Raw genomic sequence first — 17,823 nt, 5'->3', positions numbered from 1 at the left:
GCTGTTAAGACAGTGGGGTTCTAGGCAACAGGGAGCTGGGGAGACAGTGAGTAATGTCTGAGGACAGTCCAGGGGGATCGACTGGAGGCTAGAAGGAAGCAAAGAGTATATCTGTGTGAGTGTGTGTACTGCCAGAGATGTGTTTATACATTCCACTATGGTAAATTACTCTTGCTTCACTAGTTCTTCCTTGTGTGTGACTCATCGCCTCTAGACTGATAGCGTAGGTGGATGAGGTAGCCTACTGCTGAAGCTTCTGATTTTCCAATATCTGTTGGATGAACTTCATTCGGTTCTTTAAAGAAGTCTTAGAAAGAATGAACAGCTTCCATTTTGAGACAATCCAGTTCAAACCCGTGATGCAAAAAGATGGGCGACTTTTCTTTTCAGATTGAAGGCTGGGACTGTAGTCCAAGTCGCATTTGCATTTCAGCATTCTTGGCCTAATCCTTTTAATGGACACACAAGGGGCTTTCTCTCTTTAACACACAGTGAGAAAAAAAGTAGCTTTCTATCTCAACTAAAGTTGTTAAAAAGAAAAACAAGAAGCGTCTACAGCCATGCAAACAGTTCTGTAAAAAGCTGTGTGCATCTCTCTCTCCAGTGCTCCTCTGTGCTGAACCTTCAGCCATCTTGGGACCTCCCTCTCAGCAGGCTTTTGGTGCCTCATCCAAACACTTGGATCTGGATCATCACCCCCAGGAGATCTAGCCTCTCCCTCTTCTCTCCCTAGTTTGCTTGTTATCCCAAGCACCCTCTGTGTATTTGCCCTGCTATAGGTGTAAATGCTGCTGCTCTTCTGTGTTTTTTTGTGCCTTGTCCTTTTGCCAGGTCTCAACGGTGGACAGGATGTTGTGCAGTAAATAAAAGCTACATGACTACCTAAGAACAGTGGTGCTTCAAGCTAAATGCTAATTTCATGTTGTCACATTGTCTTGGTTTATAGTATTGGCAAGCTATTTGCTACTTGCTTAGCGTTAAACACAAAGTACAGCTCACAAAAGATATCTGGATGCAGAACATTGTCCGGAGACCTCAAATGTTACATTGTGTGACAATTCTTCCTGCAGATTTTTGGAGAACTTGCAGCATCACCAGCAGTGCCAAAGGAAAGGTAAGAGGATCATAGTCATTAGGTAACTTAGGCGACTTAATCCTCTGGTGAACCGTGAATGTCTGTTGTAGAGAGATTTCAGCAAGGATGCACCAACATACTAATGTTGCCATGTTTCAAACAGTGCCACAGAGGGCAGAATATCATCAAAGTATACTCTGTCTTCATGAATAATCAGAACAGAATTTCGTTTGTGCCATTATGCATCCATAAGCATCAGTTTAAAGGATGTTGTTGAGTTGAAGGTGATGTCTCCTTGGATGGAAAAAAAGAAAATGTAGAGGGGCGCAAATTAGTACTATACAACATTCTTCATGGATCCTGACTTCCAATTTGTTAGGGCCTCTGTGAAATTTCACACATTATTCTGGCACAAGCACAAAATGGCATATCACCCTGATTTAACTCCTGAAAGTAAAATGGGATCTATTTTTTCTCGTTATGACAGATATTAGAGCTGCGGTGCAATGTAGCATCAGCGCAGTATCATATTTATCTAGATGTTGTACCTCTCGGGCAGCTTTCTTGTAAGATATTCTATCTGGATGTTGTGGCGAGACACTGTTGCAAAGTCGCGGTCCTTCTTACCTTGCGGCAATGATGGGCCACTCTTAACGAGCTGCCTGCCAGTCGTCCGTCAGAGCCGCAGAGCCAGCCAGCCCCTGGGCCTTGGCCTGCTGGCCCCTGAGCATACATCAGCCCTGCGACAGCACACATCACTAACACCACCACTACTGTGATGTGACAGCTGAATCCATCTCCCACAAGCCCTACCTACAGCCTAAACAAATTAGAGCTCCACTGAAATTAATGCCAGCACACCAATACTAATGAGCATGCAGCAGAGAGAGGGGATGAGGAAAGGAATAATAAACACACAAAAGAGACGTCGGCCATACACAAGAGGTTCCACAGGTGACAAATGAGACTGAATGAAATGCAGCTGCATGTATTATTTTGGGTGTATGAGTGTGTCAGCATATGTGCAGTTATGCTTCTTACAGCGTGCAAGGCAGCAAGAAATATTTCAATGAAAAATAAAGGTCATATATTTAGATTTTAATTAAAGAAACATCAAAATTGTGACTTACAGTTGAAAAAATAATGTGTCACAACTCTCTAGTGGAAAAAACAAAACAACTAGTGTTAAAACTTAGCCAACTGCATATTTAATACAAATGAGATAGATCAAGTTTGTTTGCAATGTCTCGCTACATTCCTAATTCTCTTAGTTGTCTTAAAAGTAATCAATAGTAATGATGGTTAAACTAAAAGAGATAAAAGATGTAGATTCTTTAAAAAAAACCTGAGTCAGTTGAAAGAATTAAAATCAGATTTGAAGCTGGCAGGCTTCACATGGACAGGATAAGGACACATCTGGGGGAAGCACTGTTTTTGTTAAAACCGTTGATGCAAACCACATTAGAAATCAAGAATAAATTAAATACAAAGAAAAAAATGAAACAAACAAGACAATAAAACTATTTACACTTTACTGGCATCGTGAAAATGTAGGCTAATTTGCAGTAAACAGCCAGAGCTTTCAGCTTCTTACAGTTTATTTGATACAGGGCCACTGGGTTTTATTTGGTCTTACAGGGTGGATGTAAGTTTTGCTTCTGCTCAAGACAGATGGTTCTACAATCATCTTGGCCTTAAGGTGCTTTTTGGAAAACAGTGCCATGAACAGTCATCAAATTTCCCTCATTGGATCTTTAACCAACCATTTAACCCACATTAGTGTCTGAGTTTGAATGTCTCTGGATGATTACAGCAGCGTCAATACCAAATTTGCTTCAGCAGAAAGACAGTGGAAGTTTGTGCCAAGTGTTATCTCATTATGCTTTATGCCTTCTTGTATATTTTACTGGGATTCATGTTGGCAAATGATATATATGATTCTTCTCACTTCATACTTATTGAAGGCAATTATTTCAGAAAAATCAGCTAATCAGTGAACAGACAATGACCAAGAGCTCGCTGCTGCCTTCACATAATATTCTCATGGTTATTTCTAGTATAGCCAGAAAATGTACAGTGTTTCAGTGTGTGTGTGCAGTTCCTGCCCACACACAGACACCGTGGGATGAAGAAACAAGAAAGTCTTTGCATTCAAGTGCATTCCAGGATATCGACCGCTTTCTTTGTATGTGATATTCATTGGGGACCCCATCGACTGTACGTCTTATCATAAGGCTGCAGCACATTCAATGTTCTAAAGGATTTAGATCAGCTTCCCCATCACATGGACTACTGCGCCGCTTGTGAGCAAGTTGTCCTTCCAAGCTCTGGACAAGCTTTGTCAAATATGGAAATAAAACTCAAATTATGTCACAGTGATGTTATCGGGGTGTTTGAGCAACCAAGCTTCATTTAGCTCATCTCAGCTCCACATCTTTGCTCATTTTTTTGGATAAATGGGAAGCCAGCGGAGACAGGACAGCCGAGATGGCCGAGCCCAGAGCCACCACATTTCACAGAGGCTCTTCAGGATACTGGGGGTGATGTCACGAATACTATATATCTATGTTTTATACTGTCTAAGGTTTGAAGGCTTTAGCTGGAGGTCTGCATTAAGTAGGGCTGTTAAATTTGTAAGATGTGAGTGTTTACAAGGCAGGGAGGGTATAATGAAAATTTGATGGTCACTGATACTAGCTGGAGTCTTTCTGATGTTTTCTTGTAAACATTTTTTACCTTTGTGTTTCTGGTAATCCAGTCCACTGATTCAGGCAGTTTTTTTCTTACATAAAAATAAATAATAAAGCAGCTTCATAAGAAAACAGTCCAAAGGTGTTTCAAACAAAACAAACATCTATATTGGGTAAACCATGTAGGACTTATTGCCACTTGCACCCTTGGGGGGGAAAGGACTGTAGATGTAGACACCATCAAATTAAAGCTGAGAGTCAGCACTTTTGCCTCATGATCATTGTTTCATTCCAAATCTAATGTGTTGAAGTACAGAGCCAAAGTGCACCTCAGTAATAATTATGGACTGTGCTAGAACTTTGAAAATAACTGAAGCTGAATTAATGGTTGTATAATATGCTGTACAAATATTTAATTTAGATAGGAAAATGAAAATGAGCGTCATTAAACAAATAATGGAGCTTAGCATATGTTCAGTCAGCAAGACTCAATCTTTCTCCTGGAGTTTCTCACTCACTACCCCAAACAGATCAGTCAGGCTGTGCCTCTTTATTCCTCTCAATTCACAAATTCCCCTTTGCCTTCTGTCATTCAGTTCATAAAATACAACCAGCAACTCGCAAAGTTTCCAAATGCAGACTTGTTCAAAATTCTAGTCTGTAACAGAGCAACTGTGCTGCACCTACACTAAAAAAGAAAATCTGATGAATTAATTTGTGAGTAGAGGTACAGGGATGGCTCAGGGCTCTGAGTCCACTGATACATTAATCCTAACATGTTCCTAGACTGAGCAGAAAAAATCCCTGTAACAGCTTAATAAACACATGTGGCCCCTTTCAGTTTTATGGCGTCTTGCAAAAAGAAAGTCACTTCAGATAAGACGAAGAAGCCCCTCTTTCCACACAGCCACTGGGTGAAATAATAATAATAAAAAATGAAATGAGGGCTCACAAGCACAAAGTGGCCATGACTTCTCTGCATTCAAATTCATCATTATTAATATGCTTTAGAGTTTGTTGTGTTTGTCTGAACATGCCTTTTTGTTATTCATGTTTTCTGTTAACCTAATGGAAGGAGGTATCTTTATTTTTATGATGTTAATGAAATATAAATACAAGGTCTGCGCATACCTTTGCATATCTTATGTTGCTAAGATCTCATAATCACATTGTAGGTTTGGAAAATCAGTTAAAGTTGTTACAGCTGATAGATGTAACTGTCTCAGCGGATGGGTTTCGGCATATATTGATGCCTGCAATTCAGAAAATATGAATATGGTGCAGGGTGTGAGCTAGCCACATTCATAAATGCATAGGAGGGATTTTGGTTTATGTGTGCACTTTCCCTGGAATTTATCCTGTCCAGTATAAGAAAATATCCGCTCATACCCCAAGAGTATTTTCAGAAATAAATAGGGGGAGAATATTTAATGAAATTCCACTTCTGCTTGTATGTATTTTAAAAAGCCCTGAACCTCAAAAGTAGTGTGAGACTAAATATATGCACCAAAATAAACAGTCAGCTCTCAAATGGCATGTTCAAACTCAATACTGCTGTTGTATAATAACAATAATGGATATTACAAAACGGAACCAAAAGCAAAGACTGAGCAAACTTGAATAACCTCTGAAAAGTTTTCAACAAAGGGTCGGAGCAGGATCCACTGAAGCACACTTAGATGTTCTTTATGGAAATTACCAACAGACTGTCTTTGATCGATCAGTTTGCTTGGCTGATATACTAACTGCAGTAGCTGCAGGTGTGCTATTAAGAATGAATGGGAAGTTGTAAAAGAGTTAAAAGACAAATAAAAGAAAGAAACATGAGCACTTACTGTATTGACAGTTCCTCCCCATGTACTCCCCGGGGCATTCACAGGAATAGTTGGCAACAAGATCTGTGCAAATTCCCCCATTCTTGCATGGGTCCCTTTCGCATTCGTTAATATCTGAAAGAGCCAAGAAACAAAACAAAAAGGTGCATTCATTTATTTGAAACAGACATGTTGGCAATTAGAAAGACCTCATCCTCATTAGAATGCATTGGTCGAGAGCATATATTGAATTTTCTCTGTGTTACTTGATTCTGTCTGCCCATAGAAGCTCTCACAAAGACACTGCTTTCTTGAAACTAATAAATCACATAGCTCCTCAAGAGACTGTTAATGCTGGAACACAGGCCCAAGTTTTGAAATGTTAAAAATAATTAACCTAGTGTACTTTCTTTGTAATTGAAATAATTATCATACTACTCAACGTACTTGAGTGCTGCGCACCATTATCTTGCTGGGCAAACGATACTTGCTCTATTCTACAAAGCTTTGTAATGTAAGCATCGCAATGGGATATAAGTGGTACAGATAAAACTACACATACAATACAGTTTGGCATTGGCCTGTTAGTGTTTTATAATGCGCCAATGCGCTAATATGGATTATGCATAATTTAGAGAGGCATCTGAATTTTAATAATGTTTTCACGTATAGTCTTTTGTGTAAAGAATTGGTTCTGTTCAATATTATTCCAATATCAGCGGCAGAAAATACTTTTCTGTGCTCAATTTCTTTCCAGACACGAGCAAATATTAATCAGCTGGCATCAGGTTTACTTCATTTTGTGCAAATTGGATGAACTACAGCTGGACTCATTCACAGCTGTAGTGTTATTAAATGCCTGTGCTAAAGGAAAAAATGTGGTGCCACTGACAGTAATTTTGCAGTAGGCTTGGTAAATCTCCTCAGACTCACAGAGACACAGAAGAGCGGGACAGACTAAATACGCTAAATTGTCCCACAATTATCATCTACTGTGCAGCCACCTTTACTTTGTAATTGCTCTCTGAAATAGCATTTCTCTGATTGATTCATCTAACCAATTATAGAAGGTGACAGCCCACCCATCACACCCATTTACACTCAGTATTATTATATTTATAGCTAAGGTAGAGGGGATTGCAGGGATAGTTGATGAAGAGAAGGGAGGAAAAGCGGTAAACTTTTGAATGCATTTCTAATGATTTCTAAACTTGCCAATGGCTGCCAGAAGACTTTTAATCCTTTAAAACATCCCATCTGTGACTCACAGGTACATTTTGGCTTCATAAATATGGAACCAGGCTAGGGATTTGGAAAGCTTAAGAAAGTGAAACGTGATTAAAGTAAGTCTGTCATGGTGCTTCATCTCTCTGAGATTTTATCTAATATCTATAATAGTCACTTGGGCACATTTGTAATATCTCACAATATATCTGTTTTTGTCGAAAGCCTTATGCTCGGGAGAAATATAGTCATGGTCTTCACACATAATGGTCACTGAGGTACTGTGATTGGAAGTAGAAGCATCTTTAATCTGCAGCAGAGCAGAAAAGAAAAATAAAAAAATAAAATAATAAAATAAATAAATGAGAGAGGGAGAGAGAAATGTATTGTGATTCGCCAGAAAATCCATGGGGGAGCCGCGAGACAACTATATTTGGGTGAAAAGATGTTTGATGGCATTGAGCTGTAAAACCTTTCCCAAAAGATGAAACAATAAATAAAAAAATAAAAGTTGAAGCACACATCTATTTTGTTTCTATTCATCTGGCATGCAATAGGAGGTACTGTCTGCTATTCATATGGAATAGACATTAAACACCATCTAATACTGTGTTTTTATTTAATGTATTTTTTCCATTGTGAGAAAACAGCTGGCACATTCAAGACAAGGTCTGTTGTGTCTTGTAATGTGGCGGCTACATCCTGCTTCAGATATAGACAAAACAGCCCTGCTACCTGTTAATCCTCTGCCACCGTATACGACCATTTAAATAAAATACAGTAGGTGATACATCAAGTATACTGCACATGGAATGAACAGCAAAACACCAATTCTCCAAAAGTGATGTTACTCATCTTGTACATTTTAGTGCATCATTCTCAGGAAGATTGAACAAAGCAGTTTTACTAGCCGGCATTTCATCTTCAGCTGACAGAGCACAAAAGAGCAGCTTTTCACAGTTGGCGCTAGAAACACAACTCTTTAAAGACGGACTGTATGAACACGCAACTATGCTGGACACGAAGCAGATCAAACACATACTGCATGCTCCACTGAACTTATAAATTATACTATAACAGAGAAAAGTTAGACCCATTGTGAAAATGACGTTCATATGACATTTATTATGAGGGGTGCCTTATTTTTGCATTTTGTCATTGCACAAACAGTTTGTGGTTGTCTGTATATTTTTCAGTGTCTACTTCCCAAGACATTTTTGAAGCCATTTAATTATGCCATTAAACCCCAATGCACAGTTGATTTACAGTCCCCCATCTCTCTAAAATTGGCTGCATCTATGCCATCTACACTCAGCTGGGGACCATGTAGTCATTCTACCGTACGGGGCTTGCATTACAGAGATTCAACCAATATGAGACGACTGGGAAGATGCATTGCATACATGATACTGACTGGAGAATGACGACAACAATGTCATGATCTTACTTCAGCAATAACAACCTCATGATATTTGCACAATCATTACAAACACCTAAAAGAAGATTTAAATCAACCTTTCTGGCGCACATAAGAGAGCCAATTGCTCAATCAAAGACTCAAGATCTCATTAATGGGGTGGGTTTTGGTGTTTTTAGGGTGTGTTGCAACATTTTAGGCAGCTGCTATAATCAGATGCAAAATATACAGCAATCAGTTGTTATTGTCATTCTCGATAGCTAATCCTGGTACCTGTCATTGATTCAGAAACATGCTTCAGGCCAGTTTCCTTATGCTTGCCTGTGATCTCTGATTGTACTCATACTCCAGCCTCCGCTGTTACTGGGAGCTTTGATGAGCTATATCACAGGACAATCCGATATAATTACAAGTCGAAAAACAACCAACATGACTAATACAAGACACTAGCCTCCTACTGACAGTACATTATTAGCATGGAGATGAACAAACAAGCACTTGTTTGAAGGAAACATCTTGATTATGGGAGGTTATTGCAATCAGCGGGGATTATGTTGTAATTATAATAATCATAATCCAGTCGGAGGGGGGCCTACGATCCTGTTAAGAACTGTTAACCTAAGAAATGCCACATACTACAGCTTGCCTTATGGAGAACAACAACGGCCAGTTCTCATTAAACAATTCAGTTTTTAATGGCTGTAATCCTCAGTAACCACTAATTGTTAGCAACTGTGACAACAATAATAAAAATACTAATACAGTTATTAATCAAAGCTACAGCATGGCCACATGACACACCATCCACTCATTTCATAGTGGAATCATTTGTACAGAGAAAATATTTGGTGTTTAGTAATTGCCGTGGCGGAACACTCAAATGGAAATATGATAACCACTTGTGAACATTGAGATATAATGAATTTAATAGATTAGCTGAATGTGGATTCATCTGTGACTAAATGCAGTGGCATTAATGTGAATATCATTACATAAATGACACAACTGTTGCTGTAGATCTTAATTAAACAAGTTCTTAAGTATTACTACAAAGGGATCAAGAAACCAAGAAAAAGAATATAGAAACAGGCATGTGCATCCATCCTTCAGCTGTACATTTATTCTTAAGGCTTGTGCAGGAAAGCACAACTACCCAAGACCTAAGGTCGCCAGTATATATAGTAGCACAAAACACCAGAAACAATCCTCATGTCATTCTGGACACAACACAGTCCAGTGTTTTTTTTTTTCTACCACTGCAATCATGCCACTTAGATAAGTGATTTCGGTGTTAACCTTTAAGTTCATATACTGCTTCGTTGCCACCAATACTCTAGGTTCAAATACAAAAGGTGAGCCAAAATGGGCAAACCAGTAAAATAGCCTGAGGCACAACATACCACAGAGAGAGAAAAACACAGCTAGAGCATCTTACAATTTGCTTCCATTTTATGAGGGGCCATCAGCCCCTGGGAGATCAGCGCAGGGAAAGTGAGACTTAAAAGCGGTGTATTGCCAGTAAATCAGGTGGGAGAAAAGGGATTACTTCAGGGAATGCAGTTAATCCACACGATAAAAACTAGAGAGAGGAGGTGAGAAGAAGCGTGGTGAGGAAGGGAGAGACAGAAAGTGTGACAGAAAGACAGGAGAGGGTGAAATAAATGTACAGAGGCAAAGATGTGATAACCGAGTGGTTAGGTAAATAAACTCTGTTTACACAACTTCTTTAACACAGTAACAGGCATGCATCCAAGGAGTTTCCCTCGCCAATAATAGTCAAAGTCTAACACTGTGCATTCAAATATGCCACTAAAGCCTTAAGCATTGTAAAAAATACAAAACAAACTGATGTCTTGAGCTTAATGGGAATGGTGCTATCTTGGTTGTAACGATTTAACAAGCCAGTTTGAGTAAAGGTTTCCACAGCGCATCAAGACAATAAAACTACCAGGCGCACAGTTTAATGCAATACAACACACTGGCTCTCCAATAACACTGCTTTAGTGAAGCTTATAATGTTAATTTTTTTTGTTGAAACTGTGCCAGAATGATGCCGATTCAACTGAGAGTGTAGTTTAGTGGCATCACATTGGATTGTAATTCTTTGCAAGGTGCTTATCTTATTTGTCCAGCACATACATTCATTCATTGGTTGCTCTTGTGAGAGATGTTTAATTTAAAATTAATAAAAGATTTAATATCATAGACTCTGTCATCAACCTTAATATTATCGTCTATAACCCTTACACAAAAGGCACAGTCACCTAAAACTATGCCACTGAACCCCAAAATATATTTCAGATTCTGACCATGCTCTCATCGGTCCACTGGAACGTCTCGCTCCCTGGCTTTGCTCCTCTATTGCTCTCTAAAAAGTGTCTCAGTTTGACAATAATGAGAGCAATGAATAGTGCTATGTGTCAGGAACTAACACTGGCTGTGAGCATTAAATTGGCTATAGTCTGTCCAGAGAGCAGGAGCAGGCCTGCATTGGGAGGGGTCACCTGTGCCCTCTCCACTGGGCTGCTCTGACCTCTACAGTGCCTGCACCTGCTATCGCCACACCAAACACACGGCCCGGTGAATCTGCTTTCCAGTTCATTCAACAGTAAAGTATTGTGTCAAATCTTGCACAAAGGCAAGGACAGTTATTGAAGACATAAATGTGCCACTAAAAAAAATAATGAAATTCCATCAACTGTACCTTTTGTGCCCGCCTGAGTGGAAATAATTGTGAGGTAATTGGTATTGGGACACTATTCAAATAAGAGGATAGAGAAATGACACCAACCAAAGTTAGAAAACAGACTTTTGCAGCCATATATATATATACATATGTATATATTTACTCACACACACTGTCTAATGTGCGATACATTTATTTGTGACATGTTGGTGCTAGACCTTCATCAGGCAAATGGTTTACGATAATGAGAAGGCATTTTAAATAGGGAGTGGCTGTAGGTCTGCAAACAATCAAGATCCACATGTGCAATAGGGACACATAACTGCCGACCATCAATTGACTATACGATGATATCCATCCAATAACATACACAGTGCTAGAAAAGTAAAGCCTTTGTAGAGTATAAGTCATAATACCCCAGAATTTCGGCATCACATGGGTAGATTCCTCTAAAATCTAAAGGCTAAACTGCAGGTTACAATCGCAGACGAACGTTCTTGGCAAGTGAAAGATCGGCATCAATAAATAAGATGAACCCTTCATAATAAATACAACAACCCCCTCACAAAATCACAATAGGCAAAGAGTAGATTAACCAAGTATTTTGCATCTTTTCATCCACTCGTCCCTCTCCCGTCTCATGAAACAGATGTCCAAAATGTTTTTGTTCCTTTCAGAAATGTCACTGTATCCTCCAAACCTCCTGTTGGCATTTGTAGGTGTTTTTTTTTTTACACTGTCCAAAATGCTAGAGCTGACAAGCTAACAGTTAAATATAGCCTTCAAAATGACGCCGGCATGTACACGTCGTCTCCCACGTGGATGTCGAAAGTGTGTTCAACAAACCAATGTGCAAGACGAGACGTGCTTGAAAAAGATTTCACAGCTAGAAAACTGTTTGCTGCAATTCACAGTTCACGGTTCTTTGTCTGTGTACACGCCACCATTTTCAGATGAACTGGCTATATGCAGATTTTTTTGCCAGAGATAAAGGAGTTTTCCACAATAGAAAATTGAGGGAACTGAATTTACAGAGCGGATTTATAGTATTTAAATTTGTTGGACTTAAATATATATGAAATAGCATCAGAAAACCTAAACTGGCTCCAAACAACAACATAAATCACATAAATGATTGAAATGAATGCCTGCTAATAGCCTGTAATCCTCTCACACTTGTAAAGCCCCAAGTCTTAATTAGCCGAATGAAAGGTAATGTCCCAGCAGTATTGCCCCTACATCTCACCCACTTCCTTCATTAAATTACAGTCAGATGTTGGTTAAAACTCCGTAAAGCCTTCTTTCTGCCAAGACACTGTAAGCCACACAATTGGAGGTTAGTCAAGACTTTGATTTCATGTGGAGCTGTCTCATTATGTTACATCTCTGCATCTGGACTCAGTTTAGCTCGCATACACATTTTTCCTTGGGGAAGTTTCATCTTATCTCATCTGTTTTTATGTCAAAGCCGGTGGATCCATAAATCTTTGGTAAGTGAAGTGATCCTCTTGACCTCTTTATCTAGACAAGACTCCATGGTTTGGTCTCTACGGTCAGTGATCGACAGGAATGAAGTGGACAACGGGTTGTTTTTGCCTTCCACATAATTAACCCCTGACCTTAAACACTCGTACTTCCTTGGAAGTAATCATCCTATTTTTTTTAATGGCGGTTATGGTTTCCCATGGGACAGGCTGCTGCTGATGCCCCGTGATTCATGGTGGTACTGCAGATGTTGGATTTGAGACTGAAGGAAAGATTGCAATCTTTGGCCACATAGAACAAATTCACCAGGGGGAAAAAAAATGAAATAACACACTGTCTGTGATTAACATTACTTGGATGTTGGTCTGAGTAGGAATAGTATGAAGGTATGTTATTCTCTTAGTTATGTGAAAGAGAAATGTATTATGAAAACAAACATGTTATGTCTGAGGATATACATCATTTGATATAATTATATGGGATCCACCTTAAGAACGTAATATACAACACTAGTTTCAGGCTTAAACACGTTTATGGTTTCATTCATTGTCCACCCAGACACATCTAAGGGAGAAGACCATGACATATGACTGAACATGCTTAGAGATAGCATGAAACCAGCGTAGTGCAGCATGTTCTGCCTCCCTTGACATGTTATAAACATGACATACTGTATAAACATACAATACAAAGACATGTTCAGCCAATAATTGAGTTGCAGTTCTGATAAGAACGACACATCTTGAGCTGTCATATCTTCCATTCCCTCGGTGATTAGTTTGCTCATTATCTATGCTGCAATCCTCGCACTCTATTACTTATTTATTTCTTTGGTGAACATTACTTTCCCACCCCCCCCATTCCTTTTTGCCAGTTTTGATGTAACACAGCACACGCTCCAGAGGCAGAGATAAAACGGCTACCTGCTCACGTCTCAGCTGGAAAGACAGGACACCTCAGTCGGCTGTAAGTTTGGATTGAGGGCTTTATTGCCAGTAAAAGTTCATGCAATGTTTTCCCACCTGCTTTTCACTATATGTCATGTGGGATCTCAGTAATTTCATCTTTCCTGTTGCTTTGCCTGTTTCTCACTGATTTTTTTCACGACTGATGTTCCCACAAGCTTTAGCATATACTGCAAACGCAATACACATACATAACCACCTACTGTACAAACAGTATCTATGTTGAATGGATTATTCCTGTCCCATGTGAATTCCAGTCTTGATAGTTCTATAATGTTACTGTACTTCAAGAAGTGCTGACATCCTGACGTCCTCAGAGCTGCATCTCTGTATATGGGTGATCGGCCTTGGATGTTGTGTTTGACAGGTCCTGGTGCAGTAAAAATATGTCTAGTCCACACTTCACAAGGCCAAGACAAGCCCTGTCTCTCCAAGTTGAGTCGGAGGTAGAAGATGGAACATGGAAGTGCCTGTCTCCACTGTCAATCTATCCTGTCAATCTATCCTTCCCTTACCCATGCCAGTGAAGTGACTATCACCACATAAGGCGGGTTTTTCTAGCCTGAGTCTGATGAAGTCACACAACCAGTTGAAAGAAACATTTAAAATCACTAGATGTATCCTTGAAAGGTGTTTTCACAGTGATAGGTCTCAGCCTTGCTCATACGCACCTAGGCTTTGCATGAGTATTGATTTTATTGATCTCTCATACAGAAATTTCTCATCCTAGATGAAGGCTGGCTTTCACAGTGGCACATGCATATATGTTTCAAGGGATATGACCATGCATGAAGCTGTGAATTCAGAATTAAGACCAGTGCATTCCCTGGACTGGCTTTTTAAAGCGGGATTAGCCCACTGAGAAGTTATTCAGAGCAGCACTCCACAAGCCCTTAAAAAGGTATCTTAGGATGCATTGCAGAGAGGTTCTGAGAAGCAAAACACTCATCATTTTGAAGACATGCAGACCGGGGGGCTCCTCCAAAGCTGCGGTGTGCAGAATTTGAAGAGCCCTCAGCTCGGAGACAGAATGACACTCAGAGGAAAGCCTTAAGTGTCATTTTAAGCTTACAGATGGAGGTGCCACAGCAGGTGTGTGAGGGGAATACTGATCTCTCTTAGAACACCACCGTGTTCCACAAGCTCTTTAACATCACAGAGGTACACTTACTAGACGTGAAGTTTGGGAACCATTGAAATGATATGAGGTATCATATGATGTAAGGACAAAGAGCAAATACACTACAACCTTGGCTACATTTTAGTGACAAATCTCAACAGGGCTTTTGAAACAATATATCAATCTATGATGAACATGAATTAATACTGATGGCTCTATGTGATGTACTGTACATACATAATGAAGACCATCAGCAAGAAGATTGGCTATTTCTTTACAGTCATTCTTAACTGATAACTGATACTGGGTCTGTATCAGTCAGACTCCCCTTGAAATCAATTGAACAAGGCAGTGGAAATGCTACCACTCTTGCCCACAGGGGGCGCCAGCATCGACACAAAATGAAAGTTCCAGTAGCGGCTTGAAATAAAAATAAAAAATGAAAAATAAAAAATGCCGACCTCATGGTAGTGCTGGAGGAACAGTCGGGCAATCATCAAAGCCTGTGGATTGACATGCTGGTGGTGATACAGAGGATCATGACAGCCATTAAAATTTATCCTCCAGAGACCTTGGATATTTTTAGGAAAATTCATGGTAATATATTCAAGATTACTGAAATATTTTAGTCTGGACCAAAGTGGTTGACCGACCAACCCACTGAACAACATTGTCATCCATGCCGCTAGCACAGCTAAAAAGTTCCTCACAATCCAAAAAAACAAACAAACAAAATATTAAAAGTTAAGAACACGCATGATTGACCTAAAGAGAAGTACTGCAGGCCTAAATGACTGAATACGTTTAGTTTAAAATGTAACATCTGAAGAAAAAAGTTGCATCAGGACTAAATGTTTAAAATCATATCCACTAAGACCTTTGATATGGGTCGGATTTTGAATTTCTTATGCCGGCTTTAATATTGATAATGCTGCGAGCCACTTCAGAGTGTAATTTCAGAGTAATTTCACACCGTTTTTATTAATTCATTTCCATGCTGACACTCTCTCTGAACTATCATTTTCTGTGTCTAATGAACACAACAGGAGAATTCATGAATGTTTTGGAATAAAGTATCATCCCATAACCACCATTCACACATATTTCCTTGCATGATTGAATCAAAGGTGGAATAATAACAATAATAATAACAACAATAATAATAATACGATCTCCCTGTTAGGCACCAGCCAAACAGGTTTTGCAAAGTGCACATTTTCACAGCATCGACCTTAGTCTGTTTTTTCAGTCACATTGAATGAACTCAGTTTGTGGTAAAACAACACTGATACTAATTTGGCCACACACTGACCATCCTGAATTAATGTAGCTCTGTGAAGTCGAGCTGAACATTTATCAGTGCTCTGTTTTGGCTTGCAGTTCCAGCCAAAAGCCCTGGGCAGGACTGAGTCTAACTCTTTTCCAACACCTGGGATTTGGAAATGCATCTCTATTTATGCTTTGGCCATCTGCCAACAGCTCCATCCTTACAGCAGAGGCTAGGAGGTGACAGCACAGCTCAAGTGTCCGAGGGGGCCTTACACAATTAGGCCCTGGTAACAGCTCGTTCCCAACAACTCCTCCACAGGAAGGATAAACCAGGTGAATGGGTGCTCAGGGACTGGGAACAAGGAAAAAATCTCCACTGCATTGAACAACTATGCCCAGGCTCCTTTTTGGCAATCCTCATCTCATTATTTGCTGTTTTTCTACAGAGCATCCAAAGGACACATTTTAAGGCTTTTGTCGTTTTCTCTTTTAATCTTTACAATCATTACTAAAGAAATCTAAAAAGACCTCAAACTAAACCTCTCCCGAAACACTTCAACACATCCGCATTCTTTCAAAAGCGCTGCCCTTTCCCTGGAAGACTATGCATTGCTAACAAGACCGCACTTCGAGCCACCGGTCTGGCCATTTAATATAGCTTCAACTTCCTGAAGGCATTCTGTCCCATTATATTTGGTTTTAACTGCAAAGTTGCATTGTGGAAAAAAGCTGTCAGACTTGTAATTTTGCTAGCAAAGCATCACCTTGCCAAAGAAGAAAGGTCATCTTTCTTAAAGTATGTTTCAACAGCAGTTTTTATTTGGCAGCATTTGCAGAAACTAGTGCTTACTGAAGGAATATGGAAAAGGTGACATATCACTTTTATATTACCAATGATGGGTCAGTGACAGATGAGGGTGTAAGAACATGCATAAGGCTAACACCGACAGGATCAGGGCTCACCGCGGATATATGCTGGTAAACAGTGTCTGGTATCATTCTTTATATTCAATAAACTTGAGGAAAAAGGGGGTCAGTTTTGATCTGTCAAGCTAAAGGTTCCATCTGGAAAGCTAAATAAAATATATATGTCAGCGGCAGAGAAAAAGTGGCCCTAAACACCTTGATTCTAACCTGTTTCCTCAGCTTGTTATCCAAAAATGCCCTCTGACAGAGGCGAGATAGGGTCAGCTCCTCCTGGGATGGAGGAAGGGGCAGCAGGATACCCAACAAAATAAGACATTTAAAGTACATCACTGATCTTTGACCAGGTCTCCTTCACAAATGCACAAACAAATACACACAGAAAGCAAACAGAACCCACAAAGTATGACTGACAAGAAATATTAATATGAATAAAATACACATAGTGGTATTATAGTATACATTACCATACTCTAAACTGTACAGTACTGTAGGTGCAAGTACATTTAATGATGTGACTGCCCTAAACTGACTGCTTTTATATTTATGAATATTTTATTTTTGTTACACAAATAGGATACAAACCAAGCATTAAGATTATAATAATAAATGACTCAAAAATGAATTACAGACAATAAAATAATACTAGAACTAACAATAAAAACAAACAGTTACACAACAAAAAACAAGGATTTGAGAGGTCACCGCCTTAAAACCAAACACACACATATGAGCAAAAGATATGGCCCTGTTTCTCCGAGCTTTATCTTAGTGTTAATTGAAAGCAGATGTCTTTACTGTGCACCCAGTACAGGTCAAAGCTCAGTTGTTGAGAATTTCTGCAAAACCATCTTTTCACCCACCTACACATTCCATATGTACGGAGGCTCTGTGAGACACACTGCAAGGAGACAATGTCACCAGTCAGCAAAGTAGAATGATGTAACTTTTAAATAAGATGGTGCCACCATCTGCACCCCAGCAGAAGAAGAAAATGAACTATTTAGAAATGATTTAGAAATATATGTATACACACACGTCTGTGTGTGTGTGTGTGTGTGTACTGTATATACATACTTTAACTCAGCAGAGAGCAAGTACGGCCAGACATGCTGTTACTAAGCCAATGTACCCAATGTGCCAGACACCCCCAC

General features: G+C 39.5%; 1 protein-coding gene across 3 annotated transcripts in view; it reads right to left on the bottom strand.

The window, feature by feature from the left end:
- edil3a (EGF-like repeats and discoidin I-like domains 3a) overlaps window positions 1-17,823 on the bottom strand; it is a 102,887-nt gene that overhangs the window by 41,405 nt on the left and 43,659 nt on the right. For all 3 annotated transcript variants that reach the window (XM_027278011.1, XM_027278012.1, XM_027278013.1), the window contains one exon: window positions 5,601-5,714. In XM_027278011.1, the coding sequence (XP_027133812.1) occupies window positions 5,601-5,714 (114 nt within the window). The remainder of the gene's footprint in view (window positions 1-5,600; window positions 5,715-17,823) is intronic.

Source organism: Larimichthys crocea, chromosome III (assembly GCF_000972845.2).
Source record: "Larimichthys crocea isolate SSNF chromosome III, L_crocea_2.0, whole genome shotgun sequence".
Classification (NCBI taxonomy): domain Eukaryota; kingdom Metazoa; phylum Chordata; class Actinopteri; family Sciaenidae; genus Larimichthys; species Larimichthys crocea.
Note: the sequence above shows the minus strand (reverse complement) of the source record. Positions and strands in the feature narration are given on the sequence as shown.